Here is a 20,706-nt window from a genome sequence, read left to right as displayed (position 1 = left end):
CCAGGGATGGTGCTAAACATCCTGAAATGCACAGGACAGGCCTGCACGACAAAGAATAATATTGTCCCAAATGTCAGTACTGTGAGGTTGAGAACCCTACTCTAATACGATAACATAAAGCTGTTGGAATTTTTAAATCAGAATTTTGTCTTGACCAATTTTAACCTTATCTTTTAGAGGTTTTACAGATACTGGAATTGCTTTGTTCAAAGTGAAGGAATTGGTCTTAAAAATTATATATTGTTAGCATCTTTAAAATTGCTTATTATCTTGACAGTGTTTGCCATCTATTTTTTTCCAGATTGCTTTAAAACAAAAAGAAAGTTTGAGAAATATGTTGTTTATAACAATTTTATTTTTTCTCCAGGCTAGAAGAACAAAAGAATATCTTGTCAGAATTTCAAAGAGATTTAAATGAGTTTGTTTTGTGGTTAGACGAAGCAGATAACATTTCTAGTATTCCAGTTGAACCTGGAAATGAGCAGCAACTGAAAGAAAAGCTTGAACAAGTCAAGGTAAGTCTATTTTTTTAAAATCCCCCAGGGCCTACTTGTGTAAAAGAGGGTATGATTCTATTTTTTTTTTAGTGTATTTAATCATTGATTTCCACTCCTTCACTAAAGTGTCCTTCTAGCCACGTTATTTTGTCTTAACCCAGTGGTTCCCAAACAGTGTCCTTTGTTAAATGTATATACACAAATGAATGTCTATGTATATATGTATGTGTGTGTATATATTATATATATAATGCATAGCAGTTACTTTTTGAAACTAAATTGAAATTAATTTTAGACTTATTTAAGAATTCAAATAATTTCGAAAATTGAAGAACAAAGTGGGAAATTGTAAAATCTAAATTGAAATGGGAATCACTTTTTCCATCTGCTTTGGCTGTATACCTGGAGAGTTGGGGAGAGTCTTTATCAAAATGAATCCCTTTTGCCAAGGAAGATCTTAATTGCCAAATCGATCCTACTATTTTCAGCTCTAATTAAAGGTGTTCAATTCACGTAAAACATTATTTGTTTTGGTTGTTTCCTCTGGGGTGGTGGAGGAGGTGGGCATGGTGTTGGTTCACACTCCATACTGGTTAAATAGACATCCAGCTTATTCAAGTGACTTTTCATGCCTTCCTATTGTGATATCTGCTTATCAATAATCACCTCACCTGCCTGATCGACATTCTCTGATTGTGCAAGTGGATTGACTTTCATGGTTTTAGTTTTAGGAAAGCAACTCTTTTGAATCTGGTTTATTTCAAATTTTGAAGGGAAGGGAAATAAATATTTAATTATACCCTATTATGTGCCAAGGATTAGATGCATTTACATGTGCTATTTTATTTAATCTCATAAAATATCAAACTTTCAAAAAGGTTGCTATTATCCTCATATTATAAGGTCACACAAAGGGAGATGGAATTGCTCCTTTATCAATGATTCAGTTGGTTTGCAAATGCAAATTATAGTCCAATGTCAACCATTTTTTCTATGAAGCAAGAAATGTGCACCTTAACAGGGGATAAGGTATAAAAATAAAAAACAATATTGCCTAATTCTGTAAACAAATAGGAGCACAAATGTGAGGCATTGCACTTGGTATTTGAAATTCAAAAATGAAAACTTTAGGATCTGTAATTCAATTGAAGTTGGTTGTGTCATGGAAAAATGAACTCATGCTATTCTTTAAAACTCATCTTTCCTTAAAGTATTCAGTGTCATATATAGCAATATAATATATATATATTTTATAATTTAATTGATGCTTAGGGGCATTCACATATTAACAAATATGCACTGATTTTCTTTTCCTAGAAAATGTAGATCAGCACTGTCCAATCGAACTTCCTCTGAAGTTGGAAATCTTTTCCATTGTCCATTTCAGAGCCGCCAGCCATATATGGCTTTAGAACACTTGAAAAGTGGCTAGTGAGGCTGAGGAACTGAATTTTTTATTTTATTAAATTTTAATTTAAATTAAAATAGCCTCATGTAGCTAGTGGCAACTGTATTGAACAGTGTAGCCCTAGATGACATAAGTAAATAAAACACAACTACTAATATCATAGTGATTTTGTAGATCTTGAGAAAAAACATTTATAATATGATGTTGAATGAATAAGAGAAATTCAAGAATATGGAAGAGTGAAAAATAAGGGTTTTGGAATGAAACTGCCCAAGTTTGAATGACAGCTCTGTTGTTTGCTACCTTTGTGTCCTTGGACCTGGTATTTAACTTCTCTGTCTCAATTTCTTTGTCTATAAAATGAAGATAATAGGATTTACCTCATAGAGTTATTAAAATATGAAGAAGCACTGAGATAATATATATGAAGAGTTTAGCAAGGTTTCTGGTGTCAGTAAATGTTAGTTATCTCTTAAAACGATGCCAATTCTTTCCCAGTGGTATGTTACTGTTTGGAGGCTTAGTACCTGGAGGGTGATGAATTTTTTCAGATTGTTCTATTTCTGATTAAGATGTGTTTTCAGACTCTAACTCTGTTTGGGGTGTCATTTCAGAGTTCCTCGTATCACCTAACATTTTTCTCTTAAAAAAAGCCTCTGAGTAATAAGATAATTTGACCTTTTCTAGGATAGGTTTATATATTTGGGAGTGGGTATTTCGGTCCATCAGCTCTGTATTCTGTAGAAAACTGTTGCTATTTGAGGTACAATAGGTCTTGGGTCAAGTTGCTTTGTTTTGATAGACTAATCAATAGAGGTGAAGACAAGGTAGTTGGAATTGTGCTGTAATTCATTTTAAACGTTGTTGCATTTGTCTGTTTCAGTTGCTGGTGGAAGAGCTGCCCCTGCGCCAGGGAATTCTAAAACAATTAAATGAAACCGGAGGAACAGTGCTTGTAAGTGCTCCCATAAGCCCAGAAGAACAAGATAAACTTGAAAATAAGCTCAAGCAGACAAATCTCCAGTGGATAAAGGTTAGACATTAACCATCTCTTCCTGTCACATGTGCTAAATGTTGCAAGTGTGTGCATTTGTTTTTGTTTCATGGGTGCTTTATTTAGGGAAGAGGGAAAGCTGGGGTGTGTGTGTGTATGTGTGCGCACGTGTGTGTGTTTAACCTGACCATTTGATTTGGCTGTGTGCTATGTTGTGGATGGAAAGAATGATGATGGTAGATGATGGCACAATAATGACCACATGCCAAAACATAGACCACTGATCTTTTGTATGAATTCTTTTAAAGCATTAGACTAAAAAATGATGAAGTAATTAACTCAGCATTCAGGTGTGCATTGATAATGTTTAAACAAGATAGAGGTGACTCATTTCAACAAGTATCATAAATCAAAATTTTATATTCTTCCCTAAAGTATAGACTTAATCAATAATTAATGCATGCTAACATCCTCCCCAAAAGTGTTTTTTTGTCCTTGCTTCCCCTCCCTTCCTTCCTTCTGTTCTTTCTTTCTTTCCTTACTTAACTTTTGAGTCTTCAACTTTCTATCTCAGATGATCTTTAAATCTAATATTAAAAAATGTTTATCAAATTAATATGTATCTTTTTAAAACCAAGTGGTGCATATGGATTTATAATGAAAAGCAAAATCAATAAACCCAGCAACACTTAACAAAAGACAATCCTTTCCTTCCTGTACTTCAATTGCTTCTTTGTCATAAATCAGATGATTGAATTATATATTTGGATATATGTATGTAGGGATTCCCTATTCTATTCCATTTTATTACATCTATCATCCTTGTAACAATACCACACTGGCTTAATTGCAGTAGTTCTATAAGGAAAATTTGGGATCTGGTGGTGTAAACTCCAACTTTCTTTTCCTTATTCCAGATTGCCTTGTCTATTTTTGTTTCTTTGGATTACTAAAGAAATTTTAAAACCAAATTGCCAGTTTCTACAAAAAACCTGCCAAGATATTGTGTAGAATTGAGTTGAATTTGTAGATCAATTAACATCTTTAAAATATTGAGCTATCCCTTCTGTAGACATGGTATATTCTATTTATTGAGGTCTTCAATTACTTTTCAGTAACATTTTGCAGTTTTCAGTTTAGAGATTCTGCACAGGATTTATTACATTTAATCTCAGGTATTTGATTTTTTTGTCCTATGATAAATGAGATTCAGTTTAAATTTCATTTTCTATTCATTTGTTTCTGGTATATAAAAATATAGTTGATTTTTGTATATTGAGTATGTATCCAGTGACCTTGCTGAATTTGCTTATTGCTCATAGTCTGTAGAATCTTTGGGGATTTTTATGTACACAATCATATCATCAAATAGAAGCAGTTTCTCTCCTTTCAATCCTTATGTATTTCGAGTCCTTTTTCTTGCCTTAATGCATAGGCTAGGACTTTAAAAAACATAGAATCACAGAAGTGTTGATAATGGGAAGCTTTGTCTCATTCCCTATCATTAACTATGGTATTTGTTGTAGGGTATTTTGGTAGGTCCTCTTAATCAAATAAAGGATTTTACCTTTTATCCCAGTTTGCTAGTTTTATTTTGAATAGGTCATGAATTTTGTCAAATGCTTTCTCTACATTTATTAAAATGATTGTGTGACTTTTCTCTTTTTGCGTGAATGTGGTAAATTACAGTCACTGATGTTTGAATCCTGAAATCCTGAAATAAACCCTTTTGGTCATGAAGTAGTCTACATTTTTAGATTGCTGGATTTAATGTTCTAATGCTTTGTTTAGGATTTGTTAATAATTCGTTCATGAGACATTGATCTGTAAATTTTTTTTTTCTTGTATTCTCCTTGTTAAATGTTGGTGGCAATCTTAGGCTCATTTCATACAACAAGTTGGGGAGTATTCCCTCTTTTTCTTTTTTTCTGGAAGCAATTGTTGGAAATTGGTATTATTTCTTCCAAAAACTTTTGGAAGAATCTAATTGTAATACCATCTAGGTGCGGAATTTTTGTTGTGGTAAAGATTTTAATAATGGGTTCAATTTTTAAATACGTATAAGAGTATTTGGATTTTTTTTTTTCTTTCTTCATGTGTCAGCTTTTAGTAGTGTCTTTCAAGGAATTTCTGTTCTTTGTCATTTTCTCTTTTTGGATTGTAGACCTTTATACAGCTAGTGATCCTTTATATATTTATATATAAGAAGGAGAAGCTAGAACTACTGACTGAGACCTCTAAGTACCTGGGAAGGTTTTGTTGTCTAGAATGTTTTATTCCAATGCTAAGGCAGAGAACTGGCTTCCCTGCTTAAGGATACCTTTAAAAGCTATAACACGGACGGCTTTATTATCAGGTGCGAATACCCACACCAACTGCCCTTTATCTTCTCCAGATACCTAGTTCAATTTCCTTAGAGAAGAGCCATGCTCTTTTTGTTTGTCTGTCTGTTTGATTTGATTCATATTTATTTTTGCCTATAGCAAAGTGCTAAGAGAAGACCGTTCTTGGTGTGGTGATGTTGATCTGGGGGCAAATTTCCATATACTGACTTTTAATGCCCCAATTTTAACCCACTTCTTAGCCCCACCCATCATGGCATGTTTCATCCAAATATTCTCCAGGTTCTGCCATGACCAGCTCTCCCTGTGCCTAAGGTGCCTTCTCTCTTACTTTATATGTCCCCGTTTTCCATCTGCTTTTGACCTTCCAAGGATGTTTTGAAACCTCTCATCCACTTCTGATGACCGTTCCAGTACCTTATTGAGCATTTTTAATACCTCTTAACATTGTTCCCATCCAAAATGTAAAGCAAATTGTAATCCTTTAAACTGGGAACAAATCCATGCCAAGAAGATATTGCAGAACTATAATTTTCATGTAATATAAAATAGCTTCTTTCAAAAATGGCACAATTGCCTCTGAAGAATTGCTTGCTACTCATCAGTACCTAACTTAATTAAGAGGTATGAGGAAGTTTTACTCAGAAAAGTTTCACATAGATGATTTGAAAAGAAAATCATAGAGCTTTCATTTTGAATTGTGTCAGGTTATTTATTATATTTTTAAATTGATGATGCTGAAGTTCTTATAAGAGATCATTTACATGACTGATAAAATATTTAGGTACTGAAATAAGTGCCAATTTTATGACATTAAAATCAAAATGTGTGCTTGGTTCTGTATAATTCAAGCAAGTAGGTATTTGAAAAATACCTTTTATTTTCATGTATTAACATTTTCTCTCAGTTATGTGAATAGTCAAAGTATAAACTTTTAAAAAAAATGAATCAAGTTTTTTTATTATTTTCAAAAAACAGTACAAACATTTATACAAGGCATTATGAAATCCTAATGCTAACATTAGGACCCAACTCCTACAGTTTATCAGTGTGGGATCAGGGCTCAAACAGACCGGCAAGCAGGATGAGAGTATTCCCGTAATTAGTATAATTGTCACAACAGCAATAATGACAACAACAATAATAATAAAGAAACCCTCCTTAAGCTGGATAACCCTGCATAAATAGGCAACACAATTAATCATAATGTAATCATATGATTTTCTTACACTGGTATAGCAAATACAAAACTAATTACCACCGGAACCATTGCTAAATTACCCTTGTATAGTGATTCTTATACTTTGTTTCTTTGCCATGTGATCCCTATGTATTTTTTCCCATTCATCATCTTCAGTGTCCTGGTCAGATGTTTCATGAATACTGGTTACTTGTCTATGGGACATTTTAAGGGGAATATTTTCCTATTGATAAATGAAAAGTGTATTCCTTTAGTGATTTCCAAACAGCCATGTAAAGCTAGTCTAGAGACATTTGCATATGGAGGGAAAGTGATGTCCTAGTAATTAAATTTCTAGCCATGTAACAATATAAATAAAAGCATTCCTCATAGGAAGGGGGCAAGGAGGAGGGATACCCCCAAATGTTCTACAACATCTTGATATAACAAAAGGGAACACAAAAATTTACAATTGTAAGAAATGTGAGAGAGCTATCGACAGTACATAATAGCAGCTCTCTGATGTGTGAAACATGAATCAAGGTTTTCTCTGTTTTGTAACAGAGTAAAAAGTCAAAATCTTTTATGATGGAGAATTCATGTAAGTCTCCAAACACAATAATATGTGTAAACATATTACTATAATATCCATAATAGCTGTGCCTTCTCCCAAAATTATAATTGTAATGCCATGTCTTTGCCATCAAAGTATCATGGAGTTTGAAATCATGTTAAGTCATTGTTAAATTATTTAATTGCTGCTTCTCAATCCTTATGTCCCCCCTTCTCTGGTGGTAAGGTATAGGGAAGAGAAAACAAATGATCAGTGCTAGATTTAGGTCAGTGTGCAAGTCAGTAGTTTTTAAAAAGTAAGAAAAGATGACATGAATCACTGAGAGACGGCCTTGGTCGTCACGAAACCTCAAGTTCTCAGTCATTAGAGGAGACGAGAAATAAGGGGGACTCTTTTCCTGTGTTCTCTCATCCTCTCCTCCATCCCTAAATGCCAGAGTGGATGGTCTGTTTGGAACTGGTAGGTCATAGTTCCTGAAACACACATATGTCATTTTTTTAGTGCACAACATATCCAAAAAGGTCCTACCATCACAATCTCTGGTGCATTTCTCCACAGCTCACTTTATGTTCTGCATTCTGCATATTTGGCCAACACACCTCTTATTTTTGAAAATTTATGCTTCATTATTGAAGAGAAAAAGTACTGGTTGGAGATAGAGTTATTTCTTTAGTGGAGTGGTGGACCTTATAATGCAAAACTGGGTTAGCCTTGCTTTGGCCTTGGTAGCTTCTCTTTAAATGTGACTTTCAAGGTGAATTCAGCCCTTGGCTTAAATTTATGGATTCCTCCAGCTAAGGATCATGAGGTGGTATTCCCATTTTTATCTAACACTTGATTTGCCCTTTACAGTCTTCAACAATAATGCCCTTAAGAGCCACAAAATGGGAAAATCATTAAAGCTAGCCTCTGTGTTTCTCCCTCTTTGAGAGCCTCACTCTGTGATCTTCATAAACATGTATGACTCTACTGTTTTCAATATTTATCACTCTTTGTACTTCTTTGAATGTTCTGTGTGTCCTTCTCTTCCTTCTTCCACCATCACTCTTTCCTCTGTTTCTCGTTCTGCTATGTCTTTGTCTATGACTTGATAGCTTCCTATGTCTTTTACTTATCTACTTTTCTATATTTGTATGTGTTAATTTTTCTCTGTCCAAATGGTGTATGTGACATATTCTCTCCCACTTTCTCTGACTCTTTACTTCTTAATCCCTCTTTCCTCTCCTCCTTTCCTTGTCACTTGTGCCCCCTTTCCTTACTCTTCATTGTTATTTTTACATGTTATCTATGGGTATTTTTTCAACTACCTATTATTTAAAACTAAAATATATTTTATCATTATTTTTGAATCATATTGTCTGCTTCCTGTACTTAATGGAAAAGTGAAAAGATGGAACTTTTATTTTATAGGCTCATAGGATTATTCCGATGGAAGGAGTCTCATGAAGCTAAATTACCCTCAAATCATGTAGATTTGAACACTGAGTCCTAGAAAGGTTATGTGACTGATTTGAGACCACACAGCTCTCTATTTAAATATAAAAGGGATTCCAAAATAAGTAGCATTTTTAACCTTTTAGTAGAAACTCAAGTAATTTTTACATGGATCACCTGAGAGAAACAAAGAAAAAAACATGGTTTCCTATTCCATTCCATTTAAAAATGAAAACTGGAATTTCTTTTCTTTTTTTATTTTAAAGAAACTGTGTGAGAGCCTTTGCTTTGCTTATTGCCCTTTTTTGAGAACTGGATGTGATGTTTTGAAATATATCCCAGAATCTTCTTTACTGTGGATTTTTTATCTGTGTAATGTAAGGAAACATGTTTATATTGTTTCAGAGTTAGTTATATGTCTACTATTTTATGTTAAGTAGCAACTTCACAGATAGTATATATGGTATACAATCCTATTAGTTATAAAAATATATTTCCATATTATTGAATAAATCTAAATTTTGCATCATATTTTACTATTTATTTGTGAATAGTAAATTAACATTTTAATTTCTTACTGACTAGACACTATAAAATAGTGCATAAAATGAGTAAATGTTTTTACAAATATGATTAAGAAATTTTGCTAGAAAATGAATTTTAGTTAAGTGCTTCTTAATAAAATATCAGATTCTCTTTTCCTAGAAAGAAAACCTTAGGTTTACAAGTACAATACATGTTTCAAAACTTCAATGCAGGAATATGTTTTGTAATGTTGATAATAGTACAGGGATTGTTTTCAAACTAAGTCACAAAATAAAATTTATGAAAATAAAAATATATGTAACTTCTAGGCCAGACTATCTCCCATAATATATAAGTGATTGCATCTAAATTTCCAGAAACCTGATACATTTAGTATTAGCCTCCAATCATATTACTTCTAAATATTCATTTGCATACACATTTCAAATTTAATCTTTTCATTTGCATCAGGTAAACTTTTGGTCTTTTTCCAGTTATATGTGCCATGTGATGTCAGTTATTAACTTGCCGTTACTATAAATGTGGATAGTGAAAAGGAGGAAATTTAATAAAGCTAAATCTTGGCTTTTCCATTCCTTGCTCAAAAATGGACATTTGCCCCAATTAATTAATTTCCTATCACAAGAAGATAATTCATAGATTGTTTTAATAGGGGTCATTTAGTCCTGCCGTGGATGTACTTTTCCTTAACTAAAGAAGAGGATCTTTATTAGAGGTTGTTACCATATTTTACTGGTGCTTATTGGGCCCAGAAAAAAATGCCATAATATATGAAGAAAGAATGATAGTAATGATAGCAAGAAGTCAGTCATCCAGCTAGCAGTAATAGCAGAGACCAGATGGTTTCACTGGCGCTTTGATATGCTCATGATGTTCCTCCATAAAGTATATTTGTAACATAATTCATACAGTTCTTAATTTTATAAATCTTTGAGCTAACATGCAAAACAAGAAAATGTTTTTTTCTGGAGTATAACCTGTTGTTTCTTAAGAAATCCATTCCTCTTGGAAGTTTCCTTTATGTAGTTTATAATTATCTTAAAGCATTCATTCGTTCAGTCATTCATCCAACAGCTATCTAATTAGCGCCTACTATGTGCCAGGTTCTACACTAAGGATATCAAATTAATTCCTGTCCTTGCCTTATTTCAAAGACATGCAAAGAGGACCTGGCATTATAAATATTCATATCTCTAATTTATAGTTTAGTTGCTAAATAGTTTGAGGCTAAGAGTTACGGGGATAGTAATTTAAGGTTTATAACATAGCATCACTGACTTTGCCTCCTGCAGTATCCCACGGAGATGGGGATTTTTATTAGATTATGTGTCGTTGGCACAACCTGATTTGCCCTGACAGTCCTGGTTTCTGCCTCTTATCTCATTGTAATTTTTAATAGTCCCCCATAGGCTTACCCTAGGGGCAAAAACAAAGCATCAAGTTCTTAGGGGTGGACCGGGCACATGACAAATAGTCTATAATAATTATTACAGAAACTTACTGCTGATCCCATCAGCAGCAGCATCACCATCTTTGTCATCATCATCTATCCTCTTGACACCTCAGTGAAGTTGAGAAGTTTTGCCTGTGAAGAAACACGATTGCCGTTATTACCAAATAAATCGCTCTTTATCAACAATAAGTTTTTGACTTTCCAGATTATTGAAATTTTAGGCAATGCCAAGAAAATGGGTCAGGCACTTTAAACTGCAAACAAAGAAAAAGTAAACAGGAGTGGTGAGGAAGCAGTTTACTGTGGTGATTAGTAGCGAGGCTTCTGGATTACGAATCCCTCCTTCTCCACTAGCTCTGTGGTCTTATATCTACCCTGTCTGCACTGCATGTATAACAACTCCAAAATTCAAACAACAGAACATACCTCCCGCTTTGTAGTGAAAATGCAGTGAGGGAGTACATGGGAAATGCTTAACAGGGTATCTGGAAAAATGTAATTGCTCAGAAATGTTTTTAAAAAAATAGAGGTAACATTAAACCAGAAAATTGTGAAGACCAAGCGCAATATTCTTACTGAGACACCTACTTAATCAAACCGTTACAATTATGGCATTTAGGTAGAAACCTGAAATGTGTGCCACCATTGTGGATACAGGAACTGAAAGAGAATGAGAGGCAAAGACACAAAGATCACGAAATGACCCTTAAAGATGGCACAGATGGCTTTCGGCGAATACTCTTCCCATTTCTCTGATCTCACTATTCTCATTATCTGCTATCAAGTAACATTTCAGATAAAGTATGTTGGAAAATAGTGGTTTTTCTCCTCACATTGCCGGGAAGTCTAAGTAATCCAGCATTGCTTTTGCACACCTTCACTTTTTAAGCATGAGCATAACTTAAGATAACCTTCCTAACCCTGAGTGTCTCTACAGTCAATCCAATCATCTGATTTTTTCTCAGAAATTCAGGCAGAGCATGATTGAACCTTCACACTGCTTCCCTGCCCCTTCCCATATCTCCATTCTTGATATTGGTTTCCTCCACTTGGGTGGATTGGTGAGAAGGCATTTGTAGAAAGTTACATTAGAGCCAAATAAATTTCTATTAGGAAACCTCAACGGATAAAAGATAATTTGTTAATTTGGCACAAGTACATAAACAAGCAAATCCAGCATGAATAGAAAGGCAGTAATTCATTTCCATGTTAAAACCTTACTTTTGCTGATGTATATACACACATACTATTCACTGGGTATGAACTTTTGTCACTTAAATATATTGTGGCCCAGGCTTTATTAAAAAGTAAACTAATTTCCAGTTAAAAACAGATATGACTATTCTTGGCAAACTTTCTTCCCTGTTCCCAAAGAATTTTAACTGAATAAAAATATAATGATGATGAAAATAAAAAGGAGGACAAAAATTTCATAACTCTTGACCTTCAGTGTAACATTTTTGAAGTAAGTCCTTTATTAGCACAAAGCTGTTTGCCCTATAGCAATGAATTTTAGAAAGAAGAAATCAAATAATGAGAAAGGATTTTGCTAATATAAAATGCTTTTTCTTCCATTTTGTTTCTGAAGTGCCTTTGCTTTGGGGGTACTAGAATATATAGCATTGACCCTGAGACTTTCTAATAATTTAATAATCTTGAATTGGCATTAACTGGAGTTTTTAACATACCAACTTCTTAAGCTAAGGTTGAAAAAGGAATGGAGATTAAAGGCCATATTTAAGAGCATAGATTGTAAATTCTAACCCAATTTCATTTATTTTATCACCTGCAAAGCCAATATGTTATGCAAAAAAATATAAAATAAAATAGCAGGACTATTTTTATCAAAGGTCAGAATCATACCAAGAATGAGGTTTTCTGTCAAATCTTTATATTCATACATCAAGATGTGTGAGTTTATTTATGTACTTAAAAGAATTTAATACGAAGTCCTGACTACTAGAACCATGTCAGCTGACCCCTAGTGCTTCAAACCATAGAAAAGGGAGACCGAATGCCGGGTCAGTTGACATAGTTCGTCTTTGTCCTAGGCCACCTGCCAGGGCATATAACAGATCTATAATGGGTTTCTTACCTTTTATTGTGCAGAAAGAGGATTGATAGATTAGGACTGGGGCCAGCGAACCATGGAACCCCAGGTTTGTGGGGAAGAGTTTATCACTCTTTGATGTTATTTCTGTCTCATGTCAGCCGAGAAGGATGAGGTAGATTATCGGAGAGTAAGCTGGGTGCCAAAATCAGCAGTCCCCTCATTTCTCCACTTTATACTTGAGGGCAAGGCCACCAGATGGGTTTTGAAGGGGCTGATAAGGGCCTGATGGAGAAATTGTTGCACTGCCCTTTAATTTGCTTGTTGTATTAGAAATAATTATGAGGCATCGAAGAGACCAATTTCATTGTTTGTTGCTAGAGAAGATCAATCGGTTTTGCTGTATAAATAAAAGTATGTGAGCCAAATGGTACAGTTTTAATTTGGGAACACTTTCAGTTTTCACTGGGAAAAGTTAAGTCCATCTTTGGCATGGCTGGTCAAGTGTGGAGGAAAAGAGATGGACCAGAAAATGGAACAGAAATCAAAGTCATCACAAGGGTGTTTGGAGACAACTCCTTTTGTCCTGGTAGTTACAATCTATAGGCAACCTGTGACTGGTGACTACACTTTAAATACAGCCTAAAAATAACTTTCTTATGAAGGTGACACTTTCTGCCTATTTGTGATGTAGGTGACATCAACAGTTTTGAATTGGGCAGTGATTCTTCAACTTTTTTTGACTTTGTGAAACAATGAACATTCTGCAACTCTATCACAATTTTAATGACTATCGTGAAGATTGCTTTTGCTGCTGCTATTACTGTGGTTAAAAATCCTAGACCAATTTAATTGGTCTCTTTGAAGTCTCTTTGAAGCTGCTTTATTGTTTTCTTTGTATCAGCGATGTGTATCTTTCTAGAATCATTGATGATGTTGGTGAAGGGAGAGAGAAAAATTTAATTTTCAGCTGCTATAAAAGTCTTCATTCATTGGCAACAAATAAAAGATAACCTAGGAAACAGGAAAATTAATAGAAAAAAACACACTTTATAGTCAAGGTTTGATAGAGTTTGAGAGTGCATGACAGCATTTTTAAGTATTTAAATAATTAGGGGATATGTTGAGATTAACATCTTCATTTGTTCACACTGAAACTGAATGCAATGTGATTAATCATTTCTACTTTGTGTGAGGATTTGAAATTCTTAAACATGCCCCTTTCCAATTTCTCACTTAGTTCCTGTGTGGTTAATTCTGAATGGGGCCTCAAATATTCTAATAGCTTATGGAAGGACTATCCCATGCTACCTCTGTACCCTTCACAACTCATCTCAGTACTGAAAAGATCACTGAACTCACAGTTAGTAACTCAGTCCCATGCCCAGGTACACCATTCACTAGCTTGTAACTATGGGCCACTTATTTAAATCTCTTCATGCCTCAATCACCTCATCTATATGATAGCAATGCATTATGAGGCTTGTTTGCTCATCTCCCAAGGTCCAGTAAGGATAATGACAAAATATGCACTATAATACTTTGTTATGAGGAATTAAATGTTGATTGCTGTTACAAGATAGGTACCATAAAATTCTAATACAGGTGATAATGAAAAGAGGGCCTATGTGCCATTATGTGGAACAGTGCCTCTCAGACTTTAATATGCACATATATCACTTTGGAATCTTGTTAGAAGGTGGATTCTGATTCAGTGCATCTTGGGTAGGACCTAAGATTTTGCATTCCCAGCAGGCTTCCAGGTGATGTTGATGCTCTGGTCCTTGGTCTGCACTTTAAGTAGTATGGATGTAGAGGATGGCTGTCAAGAGTCTGTATCTGAGTTGACCACAAGTCCCATTCATTGGACTGTGCATCCAGTGTATTCTGAGATCCCGGAGAGGCCTTTTCTAAGAGCTTTTAGTTTCTTGGTTTGTGTGAAGCACATCCATCCACCTCCAGAGGGTACACATTCAACTTTGACAGAACATATGAACACATCCAACTTATGCCTTTGAAACACAGCCCTTTGTGGGGTTAAAAAGATAGACATGCCTTTCCTATATGCCCATGTTCTCAGATCTATCCCATGCCCTTTCCATGCTATGTTGTGTATCACAAGAGGCTCACTTCACTGACTTCATCCAGCAGGTTCCTTTGCCTGCCAGTTTCTTAATAGATTTAGCCAGTGGGAGGAAGTGTCAGGAGATTGGAGGGCAGGTGGAGGGAGAAGCCAGGTTATTTCTTCCCCTCTTTCATTGCTTTGGGCAATGGTTGGTAGAGAGTTAACGTAGTCAATAAATACTAGGTATTGTTTTCTCTTCTAATAATGATCTTCTAAAATCCTTTTTTCAAATGGTTAGCCCCACTATTTTGCTATGAAGCTTTATGCAGGTGTCCTTGCAAAGGATTGAGCTTGGTTTCTGTTCCTCATTTAAAATCAGCATTTTTAAAAATTTAGGTCTCTGATATTATTTAAGAACTCTTAACTGCACCAAGGCTTACTCCCTTTTCTTGCCTTCTCATGTATATCAGTTATCCATAGCTACAATAATATTATGCATCAAAACACCCCCAAAATGTATCAGCTTAATATAATAACCATTTACAATCACATACATGTCTGTGAGTCAGATGGGCTATTCTGGCGATCTGGGCTAATCTTAGATGATCTTTCTAGGGCTCCCTTATGCATTTCCAGTGAGCTAGAGTGTTGGCTGGAGGTTGGCTTATAGACAATGAGCTCAGCTAGGATGACTCACCTCTGCTCCATATGTTCTCTCATCTTCCAGCAGGCTAGCCTGGGCTTGTTATTCTCATGGAGGTAAAAGGATTCTATGATAGAAAGCAAAAGTGAACAAGGCTTCTTGCGGGTTAGGTTGGAAACTGGCTCACTGTCATTTCCACCACATTATTTTTCTAAAGCAAGTTAAAGGGCCAGCCCAGGGTTAGGGAAATAAGCTATACCCCTTGGTGGGAGGAGCTGTGAAGTCACACTGCAAAGAGATGTGAATACTGGCAGGCCATCAATGCTATCAATATGCCACTCATCTCAAAGTAAGATACTCAATCAAGATACATTCCCATGTATTCAGATTTCTAATCACCTAATGCTGACTGCCATGTAATATTAATACAGTGTCAGTGCTCTCAAAAGCCAATAGTCTTGAGGATCACAGATCCTCCAAGATACCATATACAAAATCCTAGGAAACTACCAATAGTATACCTTCATTTATTACTATATGTAATATTTATTAAGTGTTTCCAGTGTGTTAAATATTGTGCAAGGGAATGAGGATAGCATTATGAACAAGACCGACACAATCCCTGTCTCTAGGGACCATACATTTGGTGGCAGGAGACAAACATTAAAACTAATTATATAGTAATAAATGTAGCTATTCTCTTTGTCTTTTTTAGATTTTTTGGTTATAGGTTGAACTACTATAATAAAGAGACCCCCACATTCAGTGGCTCAAGCAATATAGATGTTTGTATCTTTATTATACAAAGTCCATCCTGAGTACATGGGCTCTACTCTGAAAAGTTATCCTAGGAACCCAGGCTAGCAATATAGCTATGCTATCCTCAACATATTGCTTGTATTTAAATTTTTCCACACTGGTCCATCCATCTGATCAACCAAAAGTATCCACACACTCTCTTTTCCACCAATAGAACAAACTCGCTGCCTCCCTAAAAGACCACCCAAAGTTCCATCCACTTACTGCATCCAGCTGCAAGTCCCTTGTTTTGGGGAGCTGTGAAGTCTTCTCCATCCAATCCAGGTGTGGTTCCTCATGGTCCAATGGCCTATAAAGTGAAAGTCATGCCATCTGATCCTCCCACAACCAATTTATAAAGGTGAACCAGTAATAGACCCAAAGACAATAATAAGCCCTGGACTGTCTCTGCAAGACATGGATTATGAAACTAGTGCTTCCCTACCCCCTATACTCACCACTCCAGCCTGAGATTTCAGTTGAAAGCTGGGAAGAATGATTTAATAAAACCTCTTTGAAGGGAAGGATGAGAAGAATAAAGTTGCTTTCTGCTTAACCACAACATCTGAGCAATATTGCTTAGTTCAAATTGTGTTAAGTGCCACAAAAAGGAGAATGGTGAAAGCATATAACAAGGGATCCTGACACAATCTGGAAGAGGAGGGAGTGATTGTTCAGAGGATGGTTAGAGAAACACATAGTAGACGATACAATTTGGTTTGAAGGCAAAACTCACTCAGTTCCCTATCTCTGGATACTCCTATATAAAAATCCTTACCAAACTTCTCAGAGTTAAGGGCAGCCTTTCCCTAGATCTGTAAGAAGTTCCTTTCTCTAATTCTACCTCTGATCTAGATGCTAACCTTGTCATTGACATATTCTTCATCAAGATCCAGTCATCATATTCATCCTGGAGGAGGGAGAGGGGCCACTATACCTGCTAACAATTTACATAATTGTTTTCCCACAATTAGGTGGTGATTAAAATGTGAAAGGGGTAGTGATGATATCCATAAATATAATAAGGTTGTTCTTTGTTCCTGAGAGCAAACATAATGTCAGAAGCAAGTATGTTGTGTATATTCACATACGAGCAGGAAAGAAGAAGAGAGATGGGGTAGGGTAAAAGAACCCAAGAAGGCATCATGCAGTCTGCAGAGGCAATGCAGAATACTGTACTTATTTCAATGAATTTTTTTTAAATGTGGTTTTGCTAGGACTTTCAGAATTTGATTTTAATTTCTGCATAGTTCTACACATTACTAGCCTGCCTGGTTCAAATTTTAGTTTTGCTTGTTCTAGCTCTTTATGCTATATAACAAGCCACAATAAAACTTAGTGGTTTTAAACAACAGAGGTTTATTATTTCTCATGATTCTGACTTGACCACAATATTGTTCGGCTTCACATGGTGTCATCTGAGGCACTGGGAAAGCTGGAAAGTCCAAAATGGCCTCACTGAGGTAACTGGCAGTTGGTACTGGCTGCCAGCTGGGAAGTCAACTGGAGCTATTGACCATGAGCCTCAGTTTGTTACCATTTGATCTTCTCTAGGTAATTTCTTGGACTTCCTCAGAGCTTGGAGGTTGAGATCCAAGAAGCAGCGTTCCAAAAGGAACAAGCCTGATGTTTAAGCACTTATCAAGCTTTTGTTTGCATGCCCCTTGCTAATGTTCCAGTGGCCAAAGCTAGGCACATAACCAAGCCCAGAGTCAAAATGAGACGGAACTACACAAAGTCATGAATTCCAGGAGGCATGATTCATTGGGGGCTACCAAAGTAGTAGCTTATCAAACATTCATTTCTAGCTATTTGGCCTCCCTGGGCCTCAGTAACAAAATGGCACTAAAAAATGGACTGAGATATAACACATAAAAAGCTTAGAGCAGTGCCTCTCACATGGTAAGACACCAATAAAAATTAGTTCTTATTAAGATTTTTTAGTATTGTTTCTACAGTGACAAAGATATAAAGCAACAGTACATTATAAGCTTCTATCTTAATCTGCCTTCCCCCCCCAAGCCCTTTAAATGTGCCAGTACAATGAACACTAGCTGTATCCTCAGCCCACCACCACATTGCTCAGTAATGCCTGTTTGATTCAAACAAGGGCCTCCATTAATCACAAAATCCCTAGCAAACAAGCCTGTACATGTTGGGGGGATACTGGGGCTTCAACAGGGGTAACAGTTTCTTGGTAAGTTCCTCTTCTAGTCCTGACTTTCCAGCTGCTCTATAATGTAGCTCTGGCTGTCTTCCAATGTTATCTCCCACTTGTCATTTGTATTCAGTATGCCATCCTGACAAGGCTTCCTTTCCCCTCCTTCCCTGCCTGGTCCACCTAGAATGTCTACCTCTGTCCTTCTCTTTTACATCACAAATCTCCAGACCTCTGTGTTATACCCCCATGAAGCCTGCCTTGATGCCTCCAAATAAGACCCATCTTGTCCTTAAGCCACCACCAGTATTTATCTTGTGACATTCATTACTTTCTACCTCCTGTGTGGTAAGCATTTGTTATTTTTATCATTCCTTTATTTCTTTATACATGGATACCAAGCCTGCCCTAGACTAGCAAGAGAGAAACTTAATCATTTTTCGGAGGCTCCCCCACTCCCTAATAGAGTTCAAAAGTCCTGGGAAGGTTAGGTAATGATGGCTAACTTTCACTGACAGCTTACTGTGTGTCAAGCACTATTCTAAGTGCATTGTGTTGGTAGAAGGGAAATAACCTATGACTACCAAATAGCAGTCGGAAACAAAGCTGCGTTTCTTGTTTATCTGGCTAGGGAGAACCTGGCACATACTAAAGTATCAATAAATATTTACTATTAAATTAATTTTGTTGTAGTTGTAGTGGTGGTGGTGATGGTTTTCTATAGTGTGGGTAGAAATATGGATTTTCCTAATAAATCTGCATCCATAAGATAGGATAGAAATTCCATCCTAATTTATGTGCCTTTGGGAGGATACCCCTGGCACCAAACTCCCAGGCAAATGCCACCATCTGTGTGATTTCCTACCATTTGCCAATGTAGGCACAGCAGGTTCTATTAGGTTAACCTTTTCTTTCATCAGAGTCCTCTCAGAATAGTAAACACTTTGGCTGTTGTGTAGCTATAATCCAATCTACAAATTTAAAAATCTCTATTTTGGAACACAATGATTGAACTGTTATTATGTCACATTATGGGCATATAAAATATGGCTTGTAGCTATTATACATGAAATAGAAGTATTATTTGCTAACGTTAATCAATAAATTTTATAAATAGAAGTACAATGATAAAATTATTTTAAAATACCATAAGTCTTTACTTTCCATGATATTTGATGGGGGATGGGTTCTAACTAGTAGATAACTGATTAAATGCCATATTGGCTAGTATTCTTAATGATGCAAGTGACAGAAAACCTATCTCATACTGATACAGCAAAAACCACCAGGGTTCTGGTTCTGTTTTCAGCAGTTCTCTGGCTTCTACCTTTCTGTGTCAATCTGGCAGATTCATCTGGCTCCCCTTATGGTGGCAAAATTTCCTGCGACGGTTTCAGACCCCAAATCTGCAGCCTCACTTTTGCAGTGATCTTTTTACCCACAGTATCTAGCAAAGCTCTCCCTGGAACACATTGGCCTGATTTAAGTCACACACTCATTCTTGAGCTAAATCAGGCCTCATTCCTGCACCTAGAAGTGACTAAATCTCAACTAAACTCTGCAGCCACAACACAGTGAAAGTGGATAGAGGGAAAGTTCCTCAAAGGAAAAGGAAGACTTTAGATATTTGGGCAGGTAGATCAGATAGATAGACAGGAAGGTAGGTAGGTAAGTAGACAGATAGATAGATACATACATACATACATACATACATATGTAGATGGAGAGAGAGAGAGAAAGGGAGGGAGGGAGGGAGGGAGGAAGGAAGGAAGGAAGGAATAATGGAAGGAAGGAAGGAATAATGGAAGGAATAATTTAGAAAAGGTAACTAATATCCACTAAACATTGTTTGGACCTGAATTTTTTTAGCCAGTTAATGGAACCGAGTATTGATTATGACATTCTACCAGTGCTTTTGAAATGTAGACAGATTCTTGAGATCATTTATACAAACAATCAAACAAAATGTACTAAGAGCTATGTCCTTCAGCACTTGCCATTTCTATACATGCTGCCTGATTTCCAACTACCAACACTTGCTTCTTTTTGCCTAGGGCTTTCTCTGCTTGTGCTTGGTGCAGGTCAGAAATGTATGGAAAGTAATGCCCCTTTAATGTAGCAGTTGGTGAATAAATACCCCAGCTTCCTTGCCCCTCAGGTCTGATACTCCCAGAGTTCCCCAGTAGGATTATGCTCCAGTTGTCTACAGCAGTAGCTTGCTAGATATCATACTTTTATTGGCTGCCTTCTCTTCCCCATCTCATTTCTCCACAACCCATTGGTGTGTCCTGGGATAACATCCCAAATAATCTACTTGAGCTCAAATTTTTCCTTCCTAGTCTGCTTCTGGGGAACCCAAATTAAGACACATACACAGGTCCTTAAGAGGTGATCTTGGATATCAAGTGACTCAAGAGTTCCAAATCACTGCTTTTCAACTTTATGTTGTGTTAGCATGAAAAGTGTTCACTCTTTCTTCCACGAATTTTTCTGTATCTCTTGCATTCTGAGTTCCCAAATAAAACATGGCCACAAACAGGGAAGGAAATGAAATTCAGAGTAAA

General features: G+C 36.1%; 1 protein-coding gene across 10 annotated transcripts in view; it reads left to right on the top strand.

Moving 5' to 3' along the window:
* The window catches only part of DMD (dystrophin), a 2,178,366-nt gene that overhangs the window by 1,229,925 nt on the left and 927,735 nt on the right, over window positions 1–20,706 (top strand). For 9 of the 10 annotated variants that reach the window (XM_037821041.1, XM_037821045.1, XM_037821047.1 and 6 more), the window contains 2 exons: window positions 368–515; window positions 2,789–2,938. In XM_037821041.1, the coding sequence (XP_037676969.1) occupies window positions 368–515; window positions 2,789–2,938 (298 nt within the window). The remainder of the gene's footprint in view (window positions 1–367; window positions 516–2,788; window positions 2,939–20,706) is intronic. The other variant, XM_037821044.1, reaches the window with a different exon arrangement.

Source organism: Choloepus didactylus, chromosome X, assembly GCF_015220235.1.
Source record: "Choloepus didactylus isolate mChoDid1 chromosome X, mChoDid1.pri, whole genome shotgun sequence".
Lineage (NCBI taxonomy): Eukaryota > Metazoa > Chordata > Mammalia > Pilosa > Megalonychidae > Choloepus > Choloepus didactylus.
This window is presented reverse-complemented; position numbering and strand designations above follow the sequence as displayed.